The 23,155-nt window shown below is 50.5% G+C and overlaps 3 protein-coding genes across 5 annotated transcripts in view; all 3 read right to left on the bottom strand.

Moving 5' to 3' along the window:
• Positions 1-221: 221 nt before the first annotated feature.
• Positions 222-6,202, bottom strand: HMX2 (H6 family homeobox 2). 2 transcript variants are annotated; one of them, XM_015867475.3, is made up of 3 exons: positions 6,029-6,202; positions 2,040-2,317; positions 222-1,148 (listed from the first exon to the last, which is right to left on the bottom strand). In XM_015867475.3, exons 2-3 carry the CDS (start codon positions 2,314-2,316, stop codon positions 604-606), a joined length of 822 nt encoding a protein of 273 aa, XP_015722961.2. In that variant the 5' UTR covers position 2,317; positions 6,029-6,202; the 3' UTR covers positions 222-603. The 2 variants fall into 2 exon arrangements, with proteins under 2 accessions (XP_015722961.2, XP_032301441.2); XM_032445550.2 differs by lacking the exon at positions 6,029-6,202 and adding an exon at positions 2,842-3,821.
• A 1,432-nt stretch (positions 6,203-7,634) lies between these two features.
• On the bottom strand, positions 7,635-10,635 carry HMX3 (H6 family homeobox 3). Its single transcript, XM_015867625.3, has 3 exons — positions 10,084-10,635; positions 9,261-9,900; positions 7,635-7,749 (listed from the first exon to the last, which is right to left on the bottom strand). The coding sequence occupies exons 1-2, from the start codon at positions 10,400-10,402 to the stop codon at positions 9,290-9,292; spliced, it is 930 nt and encodes a 309-aa protein (XP_015723111.2). The 5' UTR covers positions 10,403-10,635; the 3' UTR covers positions 7,635-7,749; positions 9,261-9,289.
• A 10,495-nt stretch (positions 10,636-21,130) lies between these two features.
• LOC146760017 (uncharacterized) overlaps positions 21,131-23,155 on the bottom strand; it is a 14,679-nt gene continuing 12,654 nt past the window's right edge. Inside the window, exons 5-6 of one of the 2 annotated variants that reach the window (XR_014948975.1) lie at positions 22,067-22,185; positions 21,131-21,490 (exon numbers count right to left, since the gene is read on the bottom strand). The gene's annotated coding sequence lies outside the window, so the exon portion shown is untranslated. Of the gene's footprint in view, positions 21,491-22,066; positions 22,186-22,911 lie in introns of those variants that run through there. The other variant, XM_085555357.1, reaches the window with a different exon arrangement.

Here is a 23,155-nt window from a genome sequence, read left to right as displayed (position 1 = left end):
AGCAGTCCCAACCCATGTACACCATCTATAGGGCAGCAGTCGCTCCTCACCCATTCCCGACCCATTTCATCTCCTTTCGTCTCATTTAATCCTTGCTGCTTCCTTTAATCGTTTTCTCCCCTCTCCCCGTGCTCTCACCCGGCCCCCGTGCCCATCCCACGGCACGAATCCCCTCCCGTCCCCTCTTCCCAGCCTTGCAAACACGCGGTGGTGGTGGCAAATTTACAAACGAGGCTTAAAACGTTTTATTTCCTTTAAAAATATGTACAGATCTGAAATAGCGCTTCTTCTTCTTCTTCTTTTTCTTCTTTATCTTTCTTTTCAAGTGACAGGATAACGCTGGGCGGGGGGGAAGGGGAGCCCCTGCTTCACCCGTCCCACCCCCATCAGTTCCAAACCTCTCCGGGCTGCCCCTGGGAACGGCCCCGAACCCGAATCCCCGGAGCCCGAGCCGAAGCCGAATCCCCGGCCACGGTGTCTCGGAGCCGGAGAAGAACCCCAAGAACCGAATCCCGAAGTCCCGGACCCGAAGCCCCGCAGTCGGTCCTGGAGCCGAAGCCCGAATGCTCGGCCTCTCCCAGCCCCGACGGGGCGGGCGGGCTCTCAGTACTCGATCTTATTATAGAGGTTGTAGAGCGGTAAGGCCGAGAGGTTGCTGCCGGGGTAGTAGAGAGGAGCGGGGAAGGCGATGGAGCGCGGCACCGGCACCCGCAGGAGGGAATTGTCTCTGAATACCAGCGGCATCCCCACCAGAGTCTGCGCCGAGGCGTGGGCCATGTTGGCCGCCTCCAGTTCGGCCGAGAGCTGCCGCTTCCACTTGTTGCGGCGGTTCTGGAACCACGTCTTCACCTGGGTCTCGGTGAGCTGCAGGCTGGAAGCCAGGCAGGCCCGCTCCGAACTGCTCAGGTAGCGTTTCATGTCGAAGGTGGATTCCAGCTGGTACACTTGGCTGCGGCTGAACACCGTGCGCGTCTTCTTCTTAGCGGCCCCGGCCTGCCGGTCTCCGCCGTCGCGCTGTCGGTCCCCGTAGGAGGGTGAGGAGGGTCCCAGCGGCTTCTCCTTGTCCTCCTTAAAGTCCTGGGGGGAGGCCGAGAGGAAGGGGGGTCGCTCCGCTCCGCCTGCAGCCGCTCCGCTGCCCTTGGTGCTGCCTGCAAGACAGCCACAGCGCAGGTCGCACCGGCACCCCCCGACGGCTCCGGGGAGCCGGGAGCGAAGGGAACGCGGCAGGAAACGGCAGAGAGGGTGGGAGAAGCTTCTGATACGGTTGTGTGTGAGCCAGGGGTTGGTGTGTGATGGAGGGAGGGCTGGATGGTCAAGTTGATGATAGATGGAGGGACGGACAGGTGGATGAAGGGGCAGAAAAATGGATGGACAGATGAATGGATAGATGGATGAGCAGGAAGGTAAATAGATGGACAAGTGGGTATCACAGCACGAAGCTTTTTGGGGAAGGGCCAGGCTGGCTGTTAGGGAAAGGGTTTGTCCCAGGGTGTGATGGGCACGGAACAGCTCCCCAGGGCAGGGGGCACGGCCCCGAGAGTGACAGGACACCCCCCTCAAGACACAGAGAATGGGTTTTGGGGGGTCCTGCGTGGAGCACGATGATCTTGAAGGGTCCCTCCCAGCTCGGAATATTCCCTGATTCCGTGATTTTATGGTGATATTGTGATATGTCACAGTAAAAGGCACCTGAGCACCGGACTCAGTGTTGCTTTCCTGTCCGACACGAGCCGGAACATTTTGCTTTACAGCTCCGCATTTCACGCACCGTTTCATCAGAACTAATGCTAAAAATAAACATCTTTCTCTCCCTCAGCCCAGCGTTGTAAATAAGGAGGATCTGAGGGAACGTTCGTTATCACTTCAAACTCAGCCCTTTGCCAGGGCGAGAACGAACCCAGCTGAGGTGGGTAAAGGGAAGAAAAACCAAAGCCGGGGGCCCCGTTTATCCATCAGATCCACCCCCGCCCTCCAGCCAAGGCCGACTCACACCCGGCAGCCCCGAGGTGCGGCCGCGCCGTCGGAGCAGCGCTACTCACCGAGACGGGCGAAGCCGAGGGGCTGCTGCTTACGGCACGGCTCGGCGGGGCCGTGGGCTTCGGGGCAGAAGCAACCGCGGTGTTTCCAGTTCTCGTTCGGTTCCTCTTCGTCCGAGGAAAGGGAGAGGTTCCGACCTCGGGGAGGCCACGGGGCCGCTTTGGGGCCCGGTTCCCGGGGGCCGTCGGCGCTGCCGCTGCCCAGGATGGACTGAATGGTGAAGGTGGAGCCGGGAGCAGCGGGCGGGCAGCACTTGTTCTGCTCTTCCTTGCTGCTCATCCTGGGTTCATAAGAAAGCAGAGGGGGAAAGCTCTCGCTTTAGAGGAGCCGAGGGGTGCGGGGCCGGGGGGGGGGGGAGGGAGCCGGGCTGCCGGGGGGTTTGTTTTGGGGGTGATTTCGCCGTGCCGCTGCCGGCTCTCCCCGCGCCTGCCCAGGCGGACTGCATGCTCCTTCCCCCGCGTCCCTATTGATCTGCGGGCGGCGGGCGGCGGGGCTTCATTTGCATGGAGGTGGCCTCCGCCGCGCCAATCACGGAAGCGGCGGCGGAAAGTTTGGGCAGCGGCGGGGTCCGGGGGTTGGGGGGTGGGAGGGGGGTCCCGGGAGGCGGCGGGGTTGGGGGTATCCCGAGGGCTGTGGGGCTGCCCTGACCCCGAGGCTGCGCTGCCTCCGCCTCGGGGGGCGGCGTGGACGTGGGGTCGTAATGGACAGGAGGTGCTGGGGGAACGCATCTGGTTGGGGGGGGGGGGGGGCTTTACCCTTCTGTTTATGGGAGAAATGGGAAAGAAAGAAAGAAATCGATGTTACGGTTTGATGACGAGCTGGGAAAAATCCTCCTGCGATGAATAGGAACCGGTAACGAAAGCTTCAGGGAAAGGAAATGCTATTTCCTATCGGGGAGGCCCGGCCGAAGCCGAGCCCCGACGGCCGCCCGGGGCGGGGCCGTGTTGGGATGGGTCCCTTCGGCTCCCCCGTTCCTCACCCTCCCTGTTCCCCTCACTCCCCCTTGCCCCGGCCCCGGGCCCCTCTTCAGACACGTATCCCAAAAATCAAATCAGAGAAAGCAAAGAATGGGATGGAAATATACAAATCAATAGAGACAAATGTCAAGACGTTTTAAAATGACATTTTCATTAACTCCGAGTCACCATATTATGGCTGGTATATTGAATAAAGTACTTATAATATAATTAGGCATAGCGAGATGACGACTGTTACCCAGACCAGCGGCATAATCTTTAACTACTTAACTACTTGATAGACTCATTAATGGACTAATTGATTAGGAAAAGTGTTCCAGCTCCTCCTCTCCCTGCGAGGGGCAGGTGCTGTCCTGTTTTACCACATTAACCTTTTCAGTGCTTTTCAACGGGGTCGCGACACATTACAAATGGTCAGCTTTAATCATGATGTCAGCTCATTAACCCGGAAAGACCCCGCACTGAAATACAATTTAAGAAATCGTCCTTCATCCCACTCTGCCGCCCCGGCCCCGCTCACAGCCGGGACCCGGTTCTGCCGTCGGGGAAACCGAGGGACGGCACCCGGGGGCTGCCCGAGCTTCGAACGGGGATAGAGAGAGGCCGGGAATGGCTCTGGGCAGCCCCGACGGCATCCGACGTGACAACGCTTTTCAGCCTGAGGGTGGGTGTGAGAGGGCCGGGGTGGGGGGGGGGATGCTGGACAGGGAGAGGAGTTAGGAGGGTGGAATTCATGGGGAGTGGGGGATGCCCTGCCCCAGTTAGGAAATGGGGAGATTTAGGGGATCTGGGGGGGAAGGGAAGGGAAGGGAAGGGAAGGGAAGGGAAGGGAAGGGAAGGGAAGGGAAGGGAAGGGAAGGGAAGGGAAGGGAAGGGAAGGGAAGGGAAGGGAAGGGAAGGGAAGGGAAGGGAAGGGAAGGGAAGGGAAGGGAAGGGAAGGGAAGGGAAGGGAAGGGAAAGGAGCAGCAGCCTACGGGCTGAACCAAACCAAACCAAACCTAACCAAACCAAACCAAGCCAAGCCAAGCCAAGCCAAGCCAAGCCAAGCCAAGCCAAGCCAAGCCAAGCCAAGCCAAGCCAAACCAAACCAAACCAAATCGGGTCAAGGCAATACGAGCTGGGCCACGCTCCTACACTGCTCCCAAGGAGGAATAAACCACCCCCGACGCCCAACTGCACCCGAATGAACGAACGCTCACGGAGCAGCCCGGCCCAATCCACCTCCCGCCGCTCCCCAAGGGACGGGGCCGCCCCCCACCCGCCCCGTCGGGGCGAATGTGATCAACCGGCACGGCGAGATCAACTTTGAAAGACAGAGCGAACGCTTAAAGTTTAGATCTCCAGATTATTACAATGCTCGGTATTAAAGTGGCCCTGAGCAAGCTTTCAAAAGGAGCCTAATAAAAATTGATCTGCGCGGCTTCTGCAGCACTTGGAAAATAGGCTCGTAGAGCGGCCGTAATATCGGGAGAAGGCTCCCTCCGAAATGACAGATGAAGTCATAAACAAGTTTGATCTCGGAATCAAGCTTCGATAAATATTAAACACGGTCCCCTTTCCACGTGTGGATTATGATATATGGCGCGTCCAAACTTTAAAATAAGGAAATACCAGAGAAAATGATCTCGATAAATTTTCTAAGTATAAACGTTGATTATGTTTCGATTTTCATTCAAGAGCCTCTGCCGCTCGTTTTTTGGCTCAAATGACATCTCGCAATGGGCTTTTGGGGAAAAGGGCTCCTGTTTGAGAAAGAGAGCCCTAGAGGTGCACAATTTATGTAATCTGCGGCTGGAAAATGAATTGTGTAATTTATTGGAAAACAGAAAGTCGCGAAGATTGGATCAGCATAGCCTATCCGAGGGCCCCTATCCATCAAGTTCCAATTAACAACCTAACCAGAGAGCTTTAATGTGTTTCCAATCTAGTGGCCTGATAGACTCATCAATTCCTCGGGGAGAAATTAAGAAAATCGACCGCCCCTTGGCGTTGTAGTGTCATTCCTTTCTGCAACTATATGTCAAATTAAAAACACAATTAAAATTTAAACTGTTTCAATCAGAGGGTGCCCTGCAACCTATGTTTCACTTAATAGAACTTTGATGAAAATCTGATGGTTCCACTCCATCATGAAAGCGAATAGAGCCGAGGAGAACGAGAGATTCTTTCTATTTATTGAAAACACGGCGCCCGGCGGGCTCCAGGTGAGAGCTCAGCGAGGATCGGGGCTCTGCCCGGCTCTGCGCTCCCACTGCGGGGCACAAGGATGGGGCGGGGAGACGGACGGGGACGGAGCGCAGCCGGTTCCTGTGCCCCCACTTGGGGACGTGGGAAGGGGATGGGGAGGTGCTGCTCGGGGCAGGGCTGAGCACCTTCCCCATCGATACCGACGCGAGAAGCTTCGAACCTCTCAGCCGGACTCGACGAGATGATGCAGCTCCTCGAAGCTGCCCGGCCTCTCTCCTTCCCCTTTTCCTTATGTAAGAGTTTTCCGCACACTTTTGACACCTTTCCAACCCCCAAATCCCGATGTGGGGTGGCTCCGAGGCCCGGACTGAGCTCCGGGAATCTCTCGGAGGGGCGGGAGAAACACAAGGTCACCAACAGCGCCCAAAGAGCACTGGAACAATAGATTCATTGGAAACAATATTTTACAGACGTGCCGCGATCAATAGGGACCGCAGCATTACGCCGTACCAATCTGTTAATGCTCCTAATGGTCTCCTCGTCCCGTTTGCGCGCTACGCGGAGTCGATGGAGTAAAGCGATTATTACAGAGACACCCTCGGCACCTTTGGGGAACGGGAGGGGGGAAAAAAGAAGGGAAAGGAAAAGGAAAGAAAGAAAAACATCCCCAACCCCACGCGTTTATTGCGCTGTTGGACCGCGGGATGGTTCCCACGGAGCGGAAAGAAACGCAGCTGCGCAGCGCATGTAGCGGAATTCGGAAACCTTCAGAGGATAAAAATAGGGGGGAAAAAAGGGCAAAAAAGCCGCCGTTACCGATTACCGACCTCCCGGCGGTGCTCGGAAGAAGCGGAGCGCCGCCCCGCTCGGTCCCCGCGCAGCCCTCGGGAGGCAAAAGTCGTCTGATCCCCAAAATGCGGCTGTCGAGAAGTTTATATCCCCCCCCTGCGCTGTTTGCAGTACACAGCCCGCCGCTATTTACTACCAAATAAAAGAAATACATGGGTGTTTGTAGCGCAAACACGGCTCCGCTCGGAGCGGACAAAGGCGCAGAGCTGCGGAGCTGAGCGCGGCCGCTGCGGCGCAGAGAGTGGAGGAGAACTTCGGTGTCACCGCACCGACAGGCCCCCAACTCACCCACCATCCTCCCCCCCCCCGCCTGGTTCTGTCTCCCTAAAGTTGATTATTTCACCGCCCCGAAGGTTTTCTCGCAGCCGTCGCTGTGCCCGAAGGGAGAGGTGACAGCGCTGCAGGGATGGGTGAGGGGACGCATCGGGTGGTGTGGGGGGCTGTGGGAAGGAACGGCCCCAAAAGGGCTCTGCCAAAGGGAAAAGTGCCCCCGCTCTAACGCCGTCCCGGCTCTGTCGCTGCTCACAGCCCCGCAGCGCAGGGATTCTTCTCTGCACCTCACAGCCCATCCTCTGCTGTCAGAGGAGGAGAGAAGGGTGGCAAAGCTGAGCTCTCGCTTTTTTCCCCTTTTCCTTTATATTTTCTTTTCTTTTCCTTCATTTCTTTTTCTTTTTCTTTCGGACTTTCGTTTCACCATCTCCCACCTTTTCCTTCCCCCCTCCCCTTTCCCTTTTCTTTCCCTCTCCCTTTATATTTCCTCCTCCTTCCTTCCCTTTCCTTCTGTATATTCTTTTCCTTCTATCATTTTCCCTTTATATTTCCTTCTCCTGTCTCTTTCCTTTTCCTTTCTCCCCCCTTCCTTGATATTTCCCCCTTAAGAATCACTGCCCTACCCCAGCGGAGCTCACAATGCGGAGTAGCCGCTCTCGCACCCCCCTCCCTCGGGGAGGACCGGGGCAGTCCGGAGTCGTTCTCTTCGTCCCTACCACAAATAACCGACAGCTTTCCCCCGCCGCTCGATAACATCGCTCTATCGCGTATAAAATGGGAAAAAAAAAGATGTATTTGCAATCACAACAATATTTTTAATGAGCTGCAAGCGACTTGTCCCAAAGTTAGCAGTGCAAACACAAAAGGCATCACTCTGTTTGCAGGCGACACAGAGAGAGCCGTATTTTGGCTCCGACCCTCTGTTTGTGTTCCGTTTACGACCCATTTCATCGGGTTTAGATCCCAAACGAAAGGAAGGCGCAGGGCTCCTCGCCCGCAGCGCGGAGCTTTATTTTGATTCCTTCGCCCCCCGCTCTCGCCCTGGGCACTATAAACACTTCGGGTCGGGCCGATCTGCGAGAAGCGGGGAGCGATTTGTGCCGCAAATAACAGTGCGGTGTGTGTGTGTGTGTTGAAGCTGGGGGGGAGGGACGAGGGGGCACCCCGAGGGCAACAGTGGGGGAGGCCCCGTTGGGAAGGGAGCCCCCTCCTACAGCGTCTTATCGCCCCCCTTAGTGCCGTCCCAAGGATGGAGTGTGAGGGGGGGCGATCCGAACCGGGACCCCCCCCCCGGTTCGGGACACGTCGGAACCGGACTCACCGCGGGGCCCCGCAGAGCCGCCCCCACCCGCCCGTGGGAGCCCCTCCTCCCGCTCCGGTGGTTGTTTGGTATCGCTGTTGTTTTGGTGTTGTTTTCTCCGAAGAAACGCTTCAAGAAAGAAATAAAAATTTAAAAAAATAAAATAAAATGCTAAGGAACGGGTTTTATTTTTATTATTATTATTATTATTATTATTATTAGCATTATTATTATTTTCCACCACAACATTCAGTTTGATAACAATATAGGCTGTAAAAATAGGAACGATCCCTAACAGAAAGCAAAGGGAGGGGGGGATACAACCGAGAAGGGGGAAGGGAAGAGAAATAAAAGCAATGAGAAAATCCGAAAGGAAAAGAACGGCGCCCGTCCCAAAACCCTCGGGAAGAACGGCCGACAACGGGGGAACGCCGCGGGGGAGGGCGGTGGGGAGGGGGGAGGCCGTCCCGGTTCGGTTCTACCCTCGGTCCCAACGCTCCGAAGAAGCTCAGAACAAAACTGCGACGTCGGAGCAAAGAAACGAAAATCCCCCCTTTAAATTGATTGTCCTTCACTAATAGAGCCCGGCCCGCCGAACCGCCCGCGCTGCTCCGCGGGGCCGGGAGGGTGCGGAGCCCCCCACGCCTCTCCCTTCTCTTCCATCTATTGGATTTTATTGTATTCTTATTAATTCTTCTTATCATCATTATTAGTTCATTTTATTTCGTACAACACGAGCGAAACGCAGTTAGACAACGCTAAAGACCCCCCCCCCCCTTCTCCTCACCCCCTCTTCGGGTAAAAGCAGTGCTTCGAGAATCGTCGTACAGTATTGCACAGTTCAAAGGTACAAGAATAAAAATAAGGATTCATCATCATCATCATCATCATCATCATCATTATCGATCAGTATTAGATCATTATAGATCAGTATTAGTAAAAGAAACCCAAATTGTACAGATGTTCCCTTCGTTTTTTGTTTGTTTTTTTTTGGCCCCAAAGACCGAAATAACATCACAGGGAAAAAACAAACCAAAACAACCAGCAAAAATAACCACCCCAAAACAACGAGCAGGAAAATAGGAACGGGAATCCGACGGGAGACTTCAGATACCCGAACAGAGCGGCCATCCCCGCCTCCCCCCCTTCACCCCCATCTCCCGGCTGTGCCCCCCGCGGCTGAACGCGGCCGCCCGGTGAGCTCGGGGCAGAGCAGCGCTCCGACATGGACGGGATGATACAATTCCTTCTTTCTTTTGGCTTTCTCGATTTGGCGGATCTCGAGGAGCGGCGTGGGATCCTTTTTTATTTTTTTTAAGTTTAATTATTATTATTTATTTTCTTTCTTTTTTTTTTTTTTTTAAATTTTTTCTTTTGTACAAAAATAAACCTAAAGCCACAGAGACCATCGCCGTGTGTGTTCGAGGTTACAAAAGGTTGTGACAGCCCCGGGGTGCCCTACGGTGTCCGTTTTTCGTTTCCCTTCCCCACTTTTGCTCCCTTAATTATTTTGGCCTTACACTTTTTCTTCCCCTCCCCACCCCCTTCCCCTTTAACCCCCATTCCCCCCCCAACACACACACTCACCCTCCCGCTCCCCCTCTCCCCGGCTCCGGCTGTAGGGCCGCAGCGCTACTTACGGGCGGCTCCGCGCCGCTCCGCGAGGGGCTCAGACGGGCCGCAGGAGCGGTACGGAGGTGACCACGGGGTGGGAGTAATAAACGGGGTGGGGGAAGGTGAGCAAAGGCTGCGGGCCGGGACCGCCGCCTCCAGCCGCGCTGCTCTCCGCGCCCGAGTTCTCGTGGTAGAGGATGGGGACGCGCACGATGCGCTGCGCGGCCGCGTGGCTGAGGTTGGCCGCCTCCAGCTCGGCCGCCAGCTGCCGCTTCCACTTGTTGCGGCGGTTCTGGAACCAAATCTTCACCTGGGTCTCTGTGAGATGCAGCGAAGCGGCCAGGCCGGCCCGTTCCGAACTGCTCAGGTAGCGCTTCATGTCGAAGGTGGACTCGAGTTGGAAGACCTGGCTGCGGCTGAACACCGTGCGCGTCTTCTTCTTGCGGCACGGCTTCTTCTCGGGGCTCTCCTCCCGCTTCTTCCAGTCCTCCGCGCCGCCCTCCTTCTTCCCCTCCTCCGAGTCGCTCTCCTCCAGCACGATCTCGGCGGGGCTCTTGGGGTCCCGCTCCTTCTGCTCCGCGTCCCCCCCCTGGAGCAGCGGCTCCGGGGAGTCCCTGTCGGTGCCCGACGCTGGGGACGAGTCCCGCAGGAGGGATTTGTCCGCGGCTGAACGGGGACAGAGGGACACAAAGAGAAACCTTCAGCCCTGCGCTGCCCCCCGACGGGCCGCCGCCGCCCGCCCGCGGTGCCACCCGCGTCCCGTCGGGGATGGAGAGATGGAGGGGACGGATGGGAGGACGGAGGGACGGATGGAGGGAACGAGGGACGGAGGGTCGGAGGGAGCGGTACCTTCGGTGCGGGGCAGGTGGGCTCCGGCCGGTGTCAGCGCGTAGGGGTACCACCAGGTCTGGGCTCGCTCCAGGCAGTGCGCGCTCAGAGCGAAGCGCGGCGCCGGGATCTCGAAGCGGGGAAAGGAGAGATCTCCCACCTGCGAGAGGGCGAAGCCGGAGCCGTCCGCTTTACCCGAAGGGGCGAACAGAGCCCTCGGCTGCTTGGGGGCCGCTTTGGGGGGGTCTCCGTTGAGTAGGTTCTTGATGTAGAACGACTCCTTGGGAGGGGGCGGCGGCGGCGGCGGGGCGCTGGGCGGCTCCTGCCCGGTCTCCGGCATCCTCCGCTGCCCGCCCGCTTCCTGCCCGCCGCGGGTGGCGGCTCCCGGCGGCGCAGGGGGAAGGAGCGGCGGCGGCGCGGCGGGGGAGCGAGGCGGGCCCGGCCGGGGGCCCCTCGCATGGGGGGGCGGCAGCGCGGGGGGCCGAGGGGGAGCCGAGCGGCACCGGGCGCTGCCGCGGGCAGGAGGAGGGAGAGCCGCGCTCCTCGCTGCCGCCGCCGCCGCTCGCTGCTGCGTCAACCCGGCGCCGGATGCTAATGATGAAATCAAAATGTCATCCAAGTTAAACGCGGGGAGCACGCGGCGATTGGGCACGCACGATGGCAAATGGGATTAGGCGGGGAGGCGGCCGGGAGGAGAAGGCTCCGCGCAGCCCCTGCCCGCAGCGCCGCGGCCCCGGCCCCCCTGCGACGTGCGCCGCCGCGGCGGGAGGCTGCGAGCGCCCGCCCGTTCGTTATTGGCTCGGCGGAGTCCAATTAGGCAGCAAATGAGGACGGGGCTATTAGCACAAAGGGATCCCGGCTCCGCCGAGCCACCGCGGGAGGCGAATGGCCACGGGCCGCAACGCGCCGCCACAAAAGCGGCCCCTCGCCCCGCAGCGCCGCCGCCCCGCCCCGCACCCGCACCCACAAAAGCCGAGGGAGCAGCCGGGCCGCCCCGAACCGCTCCGGGCCGAGCCAACGAGCCAACGAGCCGCGGGTCTGACGCCCATCGGGACAACGCTCCGCCAACTTTCAGTGCTGAAACGGCTCCGCTGCGCGCCCCGCACCGACAGACCCCGACCCCGACCCCTCTGCACCCGCCGGACCCGCGGCGCCCTCTGCCGGGACCGGGAACGGGAGGAGGCGGCCCGGGCTGAGCCGGGTGTGCTGCGGGAACCGGCACTGCGGGGCACTGCCGGGCAGGGACTTAGATGGGACGGCATGAGGACAGCGGGTCCGTGTTGGGAGAGACGTCGGGGGAGGGATGGGGAAGGGAAAGGGGAAAGGAAAGGAAAAAGGAAAGGAAAGGAAAGGAAAGGAAAGGAAAGGAAAGGAAAGGAAAGGAAAGGAAAGGAAAGGAAAGGAAAGGAAAAAGGAAAAAGGAAAAAGGAAAAAGGAAAAAGAGAAAACAAAATAAAAAGAAAGAAGGAAATAAATTGTCCCAGCCCGTTAATTCTGCTGAACTCTCAACGTTTGGGACACACGCTCACATCCACTGCACACATCTCTGCTGGCACAGGAGCTGTAGACCCGAGGGTGGGTGTGTGCGCAGCTCTACCTGCAGATGTTTGAATGCCCTGATCAAATAGAATGGATTTCTCGTGCTCCTCCCGCTGTTCCCTTTCGAACACACGCACCCGCAATTCCAAATACCATCTTGTATCTGAACCAGACCTCTCACCAGCAGCACTTGTGAGCTCTCCTTGGGAATTCTGCATCCCCCAGACCCAACCATTTGACATTTGGGGCTACAATAGGCTTGTTACTGATTGTGTACTCTCAACATATGTGCCTTTCTCACAGTGCCACCCCCTTATGTGCCCATTTCCAACCATCACTGTCATGGCAAGGAGCAGTTCAGATGAACAGAGAGGTGCAGAAATGGAAGATGATTCTATGGTTTCTGATCCTAAGATCAGCAAAGCACATCCTGGGGATGGGGGGGGTCACCCAGGTACAGATACATGTAGAAATACTCTCTTCCTCTAAGCATCATTTAAAGGCATCAAAGTAATGCTTATCAGATATTTGTCAAAGCAAGTCTGTTTCAGTGGGGATATTCCTCAGTTCTGGACTAAGATACACGGCAGGAAGCGACGCAGGGAGCAGCTCCAGTGCAGGAAGATCCCGCAGCCACTTCACTTCTTCGGTCACTGTCAGCTCCTAATCTGCCTGTGTTCCCTCAGGGCCAACAGCCACTCACAGAGCAAAGCTGAGCAGGAGAGACAAACCGAGATGGTCTGTGATGATGCTAAAAGAAACCACTTTGCAATTCTTTCTTCTGCATCAAAAAAGGGGATGAGGAGGGGGGGGAAGAAAACGAACCTTTCTGTATCCCTTCTTGTGTCCCTTTCTATACCCCTTTCTCATCCATTTATGTGTTTTATTTATGCCCCCCAGCAACACCTGTGCATGAAGCCCGATGCTGATGGACCCATCCCTGTGCCCAGTGGGTTTTGCTGCAGGTTTCCTTCTACTTTTGTTTCTAAACCCGCACTCATCCCACTCCATTCTAAACAGATGATTATTATTTCATTAGTGTTCCAATTCAGAATTAATTGGCTAATTTACACATGGATCAATTGTATAAATGCGATGTTGGTGATAGGTGCTTGATATGATTTAAAGTAATTGTTTATTTTCAGGTTTGGCTTGCATTGTATTGCAAAGTGATTTATCTCCTTATTTATCCTGTCTCAGTACCGCCTCTTCTTTTTCATTATTTTCCTAAAGAGACGCGCTCCTGCTAAGCTGAAGCACGAAGCTGCGCTGTGATTTCTGTGAGCTTTGCATCTGCTTTTCCTCTGGCAGCAGCTTTCTGACAGCAGCAGGGCTGTCTGCACAGCCAGTCCCGTGTTCTCCTCCAGTGCTCTGCAGCATTTTGCCCCATGACTGGAAGGAAACAACCATCCGTCAAAGGAGTATTTAATTTCGTGGCTAGCTTTACACTATTTCTTCCATTGGGAAGAGCCTCATAGCATCAGGTTTGGATGTTCGGGGGGGAGGAGGGAGATGAGAACGCAGTTAGCAGTTTGCCCCATGCAGATATATTACTTACTCAGGCAATTGAAATGAATTCTCCCGCTATCAGATTGCAGAGCTGCTGTTCCGCTGCCCAGGCAGCTAAAAACAATTCTGTGAGTGCCAAAGATTAACTACCGCAGACTTTGAGCCACGAGCGATGGCTCTCCCTTTCCTATTGCAAATTGTTACATACCATCAGGGCTGCCATAAAATCCGAGTTATTCAGGAACGCCGCATTTCCCTGCCACTCTTTCAATTGCTTCTTGTTGGAAACAAGAGGTTACCCAGAAAGCAGATGCTACTTGCTCATCATGAAGTGTGCCTGCTGCAGGATGTGTTTGGTAAGGATGTTTTATTCAAGGATAGAGAAACTACAGGTGAGTTATGCTTAGTAACCCAGCTCAGGTTTTGCTCTGCTGGGTATGGAGGAGTGAATGCAATGTGTGTAGACTGGGAGGTATTTTGGAACAGTTAAAGCTGTTCCCTTACTATGCCTTACAATGGCATTTTTGTTCCTTTAAATTGAAGGCCTTGCAAGTATCTGCTTTCTGGTGGTTTCCTGGCAAGCCAAATGTCTTTCCTGACAAATATTAGAGTTTCCATTCTGAACCTGATTGCACTGTTAATTTGTGAGACTTTTACTCCGAGGCCCATCACAGCCCCGTCTCTGACTCACAAAGATATCAGTTTTACAGGAAAGAGGATAAATTTCTACGTTGTGATGCTTCTGTGAAACAAGTTCTGTTGCAAACTGCCAATGTCATTTGGAATAAATCCACGGGGACAGAACTGATGGGCAAATGATGTGATCCAGCTGCTGTCTTCATTTCATACAGCACCACACATTTGCTCTATATAAGATGATGCAATGCTCTTTGATCATCACGCTCTCATACAACATATCCTTTGCTTTTGTCATGGTGGCCTGCCCTCCAGTCCAGTTTCTAGAAAGAATGGTCATCTTTGTGTTGACAATGGCCATGTGTGCACAGTTTGTCACTTCCACAAGCAGAGTCACAGAAAAGAGGTCAGCTAAAGGCACTGGAGGAGATCTCTTGTGAAAGATATTGTAGGTGAGTGTCAAGGCAGAATAGAAGCTGTTCTTTGACACTTCATCTAAATGCCACTTTACTGTAGCTTGTCTTTTTTGTTTCAATATAAGGATGGGAATACCCAAAGAACAATGGATAGATGGCGACTGTGCAGCTCATGGTTCTAAATCTAAAAACTGGTGTTTACATGTTAAGCCATAAACTCTGGATTATTTTCCATAAATTGGTGGGGAAAAAAACCACAATAAACTGTGTAAACATCCCAAATTCCTTTGTGGTCACAAATTACATGTTCATGAAAATCCATGGGCATCCTGGAACCACACTTGAAAAGCAGTGAGCATTTTCAGCTCCTGCTGAACTCATATAGAACTCCAAAGCTGTTTGGTAAATGGCCTGGTTAGGAAATGAGAGTTATAATCCATATTCAGCCTTCAGACCTCAGATCCAAATTATCCATTTGCTGAGAGCCAGCAGGGAATAGAATAGATCCAATGTTTGTGTGCACAGCCGCTGAACAACGTGCTGTTTTAGGAGTCCTTAAATAATCATTGATTTCAAAAGTGTTACAGCCCATTGACTCAAAAATCAGCTGCTTATGAGGAGTCTCGCGTTCCTATCTGAGATCCTTGGCAATTGCACAAGAGTTTTGCTGAACATACGTTCCAAGTGCAAGCTGGGTTTTGGACTTTATTAAAAGATTCTGAGGTCATCCTAATTTCCCAAAGCACTTTTGTAATAAATGACATGGAATTCTTGACCAGCTTGTTCTAAGTCAGCAAATCTCCAAAATAGCTCTTGGTTTTGTAAAATAAGTGAACGATGGGGCCATTTTATGCTTCAGCGAGAGCTTCTGTGTCAAGACCTTTGCGTGGTTTGCACTTATTAATAGGTCTGTCTTGCCTGACAGTCCTCAGGGATGGCTGCTCCTCACAGAAGATCGGTGTTTCAGGAATCCCAAGAAGCACAAGTGATGTGTGCACCGCAGGGGGCTCCTCCTGCCTCTTTTGGCTGGGCAGTGAAAGGACATCTCCTCCTCAGAAATTCAGACAGCTCAGGCATTCGTATCCCTCCCATGGTGCGCAGACTGTTCTGCCTGTTCTGCAAAAGAAAACAGAGGAAAGAAGATTTCTGGGCTTCTTTTCACACAACATCTCTGCACATTCCAGGAAATAAAATGTTATCCTAAATAATGAATTTTCTTATTTCCACTACATTGCTACAAATGCTCAAATCCACACTATAAAGATATGAGCATCAGAGGCCAAAAAATGACTGCCCTGGGGTAAGAGTTCTTTCCTTCAAAGTCAAATTCCAAACCATTCCTTCTTTGGGTCAGAGGTACATGTTTATGCAGTGTGCACTGCTTTTTCTTTAACATGGTTGAAAAACTTAAGATCTGTTAGAAAGGCAAGCGTTACACTGAAAATATTTGTAATATACTTCAGTTAAACATAAGCAGTACATATCAGAAATTCACTATTAACAAATATGATTAATGCAGTGTTATGTGCCAGGACAACCTCAGTATCATGAAGAGCTTATTGGAGAGACGGAGAGAGAGACGAAAAAAGCACAAAAGTTTTTACACTAGTATCCCATTATTAGTCACAGCAAACCAGATCCTCTGTCGGGAATCCCTGTACACAAGCTGTCTGTCATATATCATACCATTTCCCTGCCCACATGGGCCCTTGGCAGTGGATCTATAATGATCCAACTGCTCTGAGGTACACAATGCAGTGCTAATGATGTTTGGAGTGAGGGCATTGCCTCGTTGGTGGAGAGCAGAAGGACTAAATCTGCTGCTGGCAAACCCTTCAATGCATGGGTATGTACTCAGCTTTATCAACAGAATATACACCACTACCACTGTTTTCTGCACAACAAAGGTAGTTTTTGACATTAAGCCATGGGTACTCGACCAGTTCAGCCTCACAGTCCAGAACGGTGGCTTGAAACTGCTTCCTCATATAGAGATATGACAGGCATCTGGGAAGTACTAACAAAACTAGCTAAGAACCAAGGATGATTTCTTCACTTTATCTGAACAGGTATTTGGCTGGTCATTAAGGACCCATTAAAAACAAAACCAAAAACAATGCAAGGGGATGGTGTGATTGGCTCTGACAACATGACAGAACATCTAGTTCAAGGTGGCAGGTAAGACAAATAATTGTATTACAGATGACATGCATGAAATGCAATATCTGTAAGCACTTCTAGGTATCTACAGAGCAATAGAATTGTCAGAACAATAATCCTAATGTATTAAGCAAGCACTGTTTTTTCTTTACCATCCTGATAAGTATTCTTACTGTGTGTCATCCACAGAGCATGAGATCTCAGTTACTTGTGTAATGCTGTCACAAAAAATTACTTTTAATGTATTTCCACCTTCCTCTGGATCACTCTTGCCTCAGATATTTCAGTCAGGAAAATTACATACAGTACATATCATGCTGCCACGAGGAGTTCATTATGTATTTTTGTGCCTGAGACCTGCAAAGGAATGAAGAACAGAGGACATGGTAAAAGACACTCAGGCTAATGTGCATATTATACTTCTGGTTTATTTTATTTTATTTTTGGGGGGAGTGGGGCTGTTATTGGCAGTAAGGGTTTGTATGAATGAGGGGATTAGACACTGTCTCTCGAATTAGAGATTCTGATTTTATTTCATCCTACAGACTATGCTTGTAAAGCACTGAAGCTGATCAGAGATTGCAGAACACTGATCAGAATTTCCAGATGTCCTTGATAATGCCCTTCACCTTCCTAATAAGCTCTGAAATTATAATATATCGATTGGGATGCTCTGCAGCAGCGTGACACACACAGACCATTATTGATAAGCAGCCCTGGATTTTCAGGTGACAAACAAGGGTGAGGGAAGCTCGCTAAAACAAGAGCGTGAAGCTACCACGATAATCCTCACTATGAAAACTTAGGCTATACCCGAAATTCTTAAGAAAACATCTTTGCTTTTGTCCGGGAAGATTTCAACATTAATTTACGGAGAATTAATGTAGTTATAATCGCGATACAACCGCAAATAGTGATAACAAGGACACGATAAATACCAGCAAGTACGCTCAGCCCTCCCGCTCTCTCCGAGGAGCGGCCCCTTCAGCACCACGGACAGCGCCGGGCGCTCGGCGGGCGGACTCCGGTCTAGTGCAAAAGTCCTGTACAAGAAAATAATTAATTGCATATAGATTCTAACGTTATAAGCTGAAAAACAGGACCCTTTGTCGGCTATGGCTTGAGACCTCACAGGCAGATTCAAGAGAAGCACGTCTTGGTTTATTTTAATATCAAAGCATTTTATAAGAAGACAAGGAAATCGTTTCCCTTTCCAATAGTGCTGGAGCATTGCTCTGTTTATTCTCCGGCTGGTATTTTTGTTCCTCCTAGAGATATATCAAAGTTTATGTAGTAAGTGTGACTTGGAGGAGATGGAAAAGACATTGACAATATTAATTGTTTCATAAATACAGTCAGATGGGATACGTTTTTTATAACCTTGGTTTAAACCTTGCTATTGAAAAACCAATACCCTGCCATTTGTTTATACTTTTCTTGGCATACAAGGCAGATATATTAGAGCGAATGAAGCTAATAAAAGGCTATAGGCAGCATTTTCCACACTCAACTTTTAGGCATGGCCTCTTTTTCAAAAGAAAACTGTCTTTTATTTTGGAACATTATAACCATTCCATCTCTCTGTAAAAAATAAACAAATATAATAAAAGAGAGTATGAAAAAAACAAAACCAGAAATTGCAAAGGGCCAAAGAGAATGGACCCTCTGCTTTTAGGTGAGCATTTCTTCACACGAGCACTCCCACTGCCATTATAGAGCTGCTTACACAGGCAGCTGGCAATGCAGAGTGATGAAGGATTCTACCAAACAACCCAGCTGTGTGAGGTAGCTCCCACAGAGGCAAAAGGTCAGTAAGAAAAACACTCCTTTCTTAAAGAGATCTTTTTTGAATCCAAGAAATTAACTACAAAGCAATGGGTCTTGAATACGGAAGGAAGAGCCCCAAACTCTCCCAAAGGCAGAGCATGACTCAGGGTTTCAGACAAGGAAAATGCTCTGTCAATAAATTACTGGAGATCTTGCAAATGTTTTTCACCCAGGCAATGGTAAAGTCTTAGAAATCTATTTGCACTGCAAGCAATTTCCTCCTTACAGACTTTTTATTTCATTTACACAGCATTCTAGTCTCCAAACAAAGGAAAAAGTGAGTGGATTTAAGCTTTCATTCCTTAAAATATTTTTATCACATTCTATCCAATGCCACATGCAAAGTAAATACGATACTTACACATCTTGTAAACAAGAGCTTTCATGATGTTGTGTTCTGTTAAATTAATATGATAGTGCTAAGAAGACCTACAGCACAACAGAAACTGATGACTAGAAAACAGAAACTCCAGTGAAGAAGGAAGAAAATGGGATGTCACCATCCAACAGACCCAACAGTTTCACAAAGCTGTGTAAAAATATGCTACACAGCACAAGAAAGCTTCACTGCAGCCCTGAGGTACTGCTAGAGGACACCAAGAGCCACTCTAATACCTAAAACATCTGCCATAGAGAGTTACACCTTGATCCATGCACAGGGAATGTGAAGCTTGACATTCTGGCCTTCCTAACAGTTGTGTATGGAGCTTCTCCTACAACTTCAGGCTTCTGTGCAGATAAAAGGTCTGGTCCTGAGGAATAGCCATAGAATTCATTACTACAGAGAGCACAAAGGTACTTTCTCTATTTCATTTTAGCTCCAGAACAGTAGAGGATTTTGCCCAGCAGCCATACTTATTTCATAACTCTTTGTTGCTCAGAACACAGTAAATCAAGAATATCTAACTTCTGTATAACCCAGGTCCAGAAGGTTTTTAAGGACATGTTGGAGAAAACTAAAAGCCAGCTGAAGAACACAGAAGAAGAAAAGTTGTAGGGGCCACCAAATGTCAAAGCCCAGAAGTGACTCTTATTTGCCTCTCAGAGAGTGGGCCCAGGGAAATTCTCTGCACACCCAGAATTCAGCAATACCTGGGTGAGTTGTGTTCGTATATGAAGAAAGTAGTAAGACTAAATGTTGACTTGAAGGTGCTTTCACTCTCATTGCCAACTGCTTGTCAGAAATAAGTTGTTTTGTTTTGTTTTTTTTTTGCCACTCACAACACCTATTGAGCTAACCTGAATCAACACATCCAAGTTCCATTTCCAGCAATGCCCATGTTTGCCTTTCTCCTCAACCTGCCAGTTCTAATGGCTCGCAATTAAATAAAAGCCTTTCTCATTCCCATATCTCCCTTCCCATCTTCCCTCCAAGGCTATGGCTTTAATTCAGCCCCATTACATTCTTGTGGCAGCAGACTGTTATGGCAGGCAGCAGGATTATGACTCATCATGTACTGTGGGAAGTAGTGATCATCCAAAAAGCAAACGGAGGTGGGCAGTGAAGGAGAAATCACTTATGCAAATAGAAATATTTTCAATAATGATCAACAGTGTGAGAAAGAATATGGGAAAAATTACATTAGACAGAGGAGCTTCATTTTTAAAATGTTCCCTAAGTGCTAGAAATCTTCCCATCTTCATTTTTTCCCTTAAACTCTGTCATTTGTACAGCCTATTAACCTTTAACTTTATGACTATCCTAACGTGAAATACTGGCAGCATTTAAGTCTGAGAATACTGGAGACCAACCTTCCTGGCTGGCAATGGAGGTGGAGAGCTTTCTGCTATATCAGTCATTTTTAATATCAGTCATATACACGCAGCATCAGAGACACTATTTTTAGATTCACATGTGGCGTTACCTGTGATAAATGCTCTACAGACTCCAGCTATTTTGGGGAGTCTTAAATACTCCTTTTAGCCCATCCTCTCACAGATCATCACCCTAATTGTAGTATTCGATTCTATTGGAAAGGAAGAGAGAAAATCAAATTAAACCTTGTCCTTTCAAACTCCCACTTTCCTACTCTTAAGTAGACAGTATAAAATTAAGTATTTGTGTTTACAAGTGCTCCTGGGGAGCTGAGCCATGGCTGGCACTTTGCGGTCTGAAGCACTAACCCAGCATTGCTCTGGCCATTTCTGCCCTGAAAACTTGGCAGTCTGGATGGGGCAGGGAAAGAAAAGGTGATTAAGTGACTTCCAAAAGGTGGTAAAGACAAAGCTGCTCATCTGAGTGGCATGTGCTGGGGCCATATCGATTATAATGGCAGCAGAGGATGTAAGCAGTTTAATGTGGAGCTCGTTTGGTTTTCATTGTTATCGTTATTTCAAACCACACGAGAGACAAGAGTTGCTCAGACCTGAGAATGGGAACTCCTGTTGTTTATAACTAAATTTCAGCAATTAAGTGGCAGCCAATGAATACAAGTATTTATAGCAGGGGCTGATTGGAGGCAGCAGCTCACAGGGGTGAGCTCTCAGCCTTGGAGTGAGGATGGGAGATGGCAGCTGCCCAGTGCTAGGGAGTGCTCTCCTCCAGGGCTGGGCACAGACCTGCCTGGGTCAGCTTCCCAAAGGAGGTCTCAACTAGAAAGAGCAGCTGAACCCATAACACCGACTGCTGAGAACATTCTGCCTCCAAGATGAACTGCCAGAATTTATTTATTCAAAATCTTCCCCTCTTCCCCTGCTCTTTCAGACTCAGGAAACCTTCAAAAAGCTCAGTGGGGAGTGCTGAAACAAGACATAAAAGTGAGTTTGCCAGGCAGGAGCCTGTGGCTCTCTCCTTAATCAGAAAATACCAGTGGTTATGCTGTGCCTACGACTTAAGAACTAGAGGAAGCCCGTGGGTGCATGAACAGCCCTGCCTGCTTCCCCACCCTAGGCAGGAGAAGCAGGAGGGGCAGGCAACAGCACTGGCCCCACGGCAGGAAGGGCTTCTCCCCACCTTGATGGTGCACTCTCACTTCTCAAGTCCATTGCACTTTCATCCTTTGTTATGGATAAGAAGAGGGGGACAGTCTCTAAACACAGTCTCATAGAAATGCTGTGCTACGAGTATTACCCATATTATCCCATCACACTGATTTCCACTGGACCAACTGCAGAAACTTGCACTGAGTAGAACTTTGCTTAAAAGCCAAGTGCCATAGTCGAGATGAGGTATGAATAGGAAGCACCAAATCAATACCTTGGGTTAGGCACCTACCTGTCCCTGATTTCTTCCACCTTCTGCAGTCCAGTTGCTCCCAGCTCAGAAATGAAACTGCAGGCTCGCTTTTGGTTAGAAGTTAGAAATCAGCAGCCAAGATTGGCCAGAGGTCATTGCAATCTTGCTGCAAATTCAAATAAGGAAAATAAATACATGGGCCACACTAGGATATTGAGTGAGGCCCAGCCAAAGACAGAAGTGTAGAGCTAAGCTTGCTTTTGCATCCTACTCATGCCCTGACTTAGCCCTCCATCCTGTCCTTCCTACTCATATAAATGAATTCATAAAGTGGTAAAGGAAGCAGACAGCATTTACACTGATGTTTACAGACATGCCTACCCTGTGCAGTAGTCTCAGGTCCAGACATAAGTGAGATGCATCCTATTACGTGGCATAGGCAGGCTGGATTTGCTCAGGTCGCAGCTCAGGTGCCCATTGGCACATGCCACCATACCCAGCACAGCCTGCAAGCCCATGGACTGCGCACACTGAGTTCCCCAAGCTTTGCTGGGATATAGTCATCTAGTCATGGAGCTGCTTTTCTAAACTCCAGCTGGGTTTAGAAACGTGTTTAATCTAGGCGCGCTCTTGGGCCCTATTGATTTTAATGTAACAATCATACCTTTAAAACTTAGCATGTGCTTAATTGCTTCAGTGAATAGCAACAGACTGACGCTGGTGCTTATGTGCCTTTGCTGACCTGGAGCCTGGGAGAGCGATGCTATATCAGCCCTGTGGCAAAGGGATCCAGGGGATGGAGGTTGTCACCAGCCTGAAGTCAGATGATTCTCATTTTGTTTTGGAAGTAGATGCTGTTTCCTAAACACATGGAAAGTCCAAATTAGTTTGGAAGCAAAACTAGGTGAAGCTTGTTCATTTAGCTCTGGTTATTTCATTTTTGGCATTTACCTAAAGTTTTCATCTCTCCAAGTCTTATTTTATGCTTAGAATAAGGCCAGCCTGAATGATAATATATTGTGACTGTGATATTATTTATTTCAAAGCCAAGTTATTGATTATTGCACGCTGAAAATGACAAATGGCATCTGAGAAAGGCACGGCCAGCGAGTTCTATTAAAGAAATGATAGTATTGCTCATGGATTGTTAAAAGGTTCAGTTTAGGTACTTTATAGGTTTATATCCATCACTATTTAATGACCAAATGATGAAAAATATGAGTCATGGGAACAATTTCTTTCTGTTGCAGTTTTATGTTTAAGCAGTTAGCAAAATAAGAGAATTTTTTGTGCCAAGGGCTTATGCACCCAGATCTTATAACACATAATATAGTAATGAGCTTGATTACCTGAAAGGTAATGACTTAATACGGGTGCACCTGGAGCAGTAGGTGAACAAAAAGCCTGAGCACACTGCAGGTAACTGGAGGGGGTTGAATCCTTCCTTGTGGTGCAGGTACCCATGTGGCAAAGGGATGTGCTCAGCAGTGCAAGGTGCATCACAGCGCCCCTAGCAGCACCACACCAAAACAGTGAGTGGGGAACCATCCTGGGTACTCTGGGTGTCCCTGTTATCCCTCATTACCTTCCCTGCAGAAGCCAGAGTAGTGCTTGGTCCGTTTTCCCCACATTTAACCCCACAACTTGGAGCTGGCATCCCAGCAAGCACTTTTTGTTTGTCAAAGGTATAAAAAGATCTCTTTTCACTCTTATTCTCTTAGAGCCATCTGTTCAAAACACTTTCAAAATGATGGCAATTAGAGATAAGAGCTAATAATGCTCCAACCTGCATGCTGAGAAATGCCATTTAATCACCGTTGGCTGGGCTGGC

Source organism: Coturnix japonica, chromosome 8 (assembly GCF_054131305.1).
Source record: "Coturnix japonica strain WE chromosome 8, WE-NBRP24, whole genome shotgun sequence".
In the NCBI taxonomy this organism is placed as follows: Eukaryota; Metazoa; Chordata; class Aves; order Galliformes; family Phasianidae; genus Coturnix; species Coturnix japonica.
This window is presented reverse-complemented; position numbering and strand designations above follow the sequence as displayed.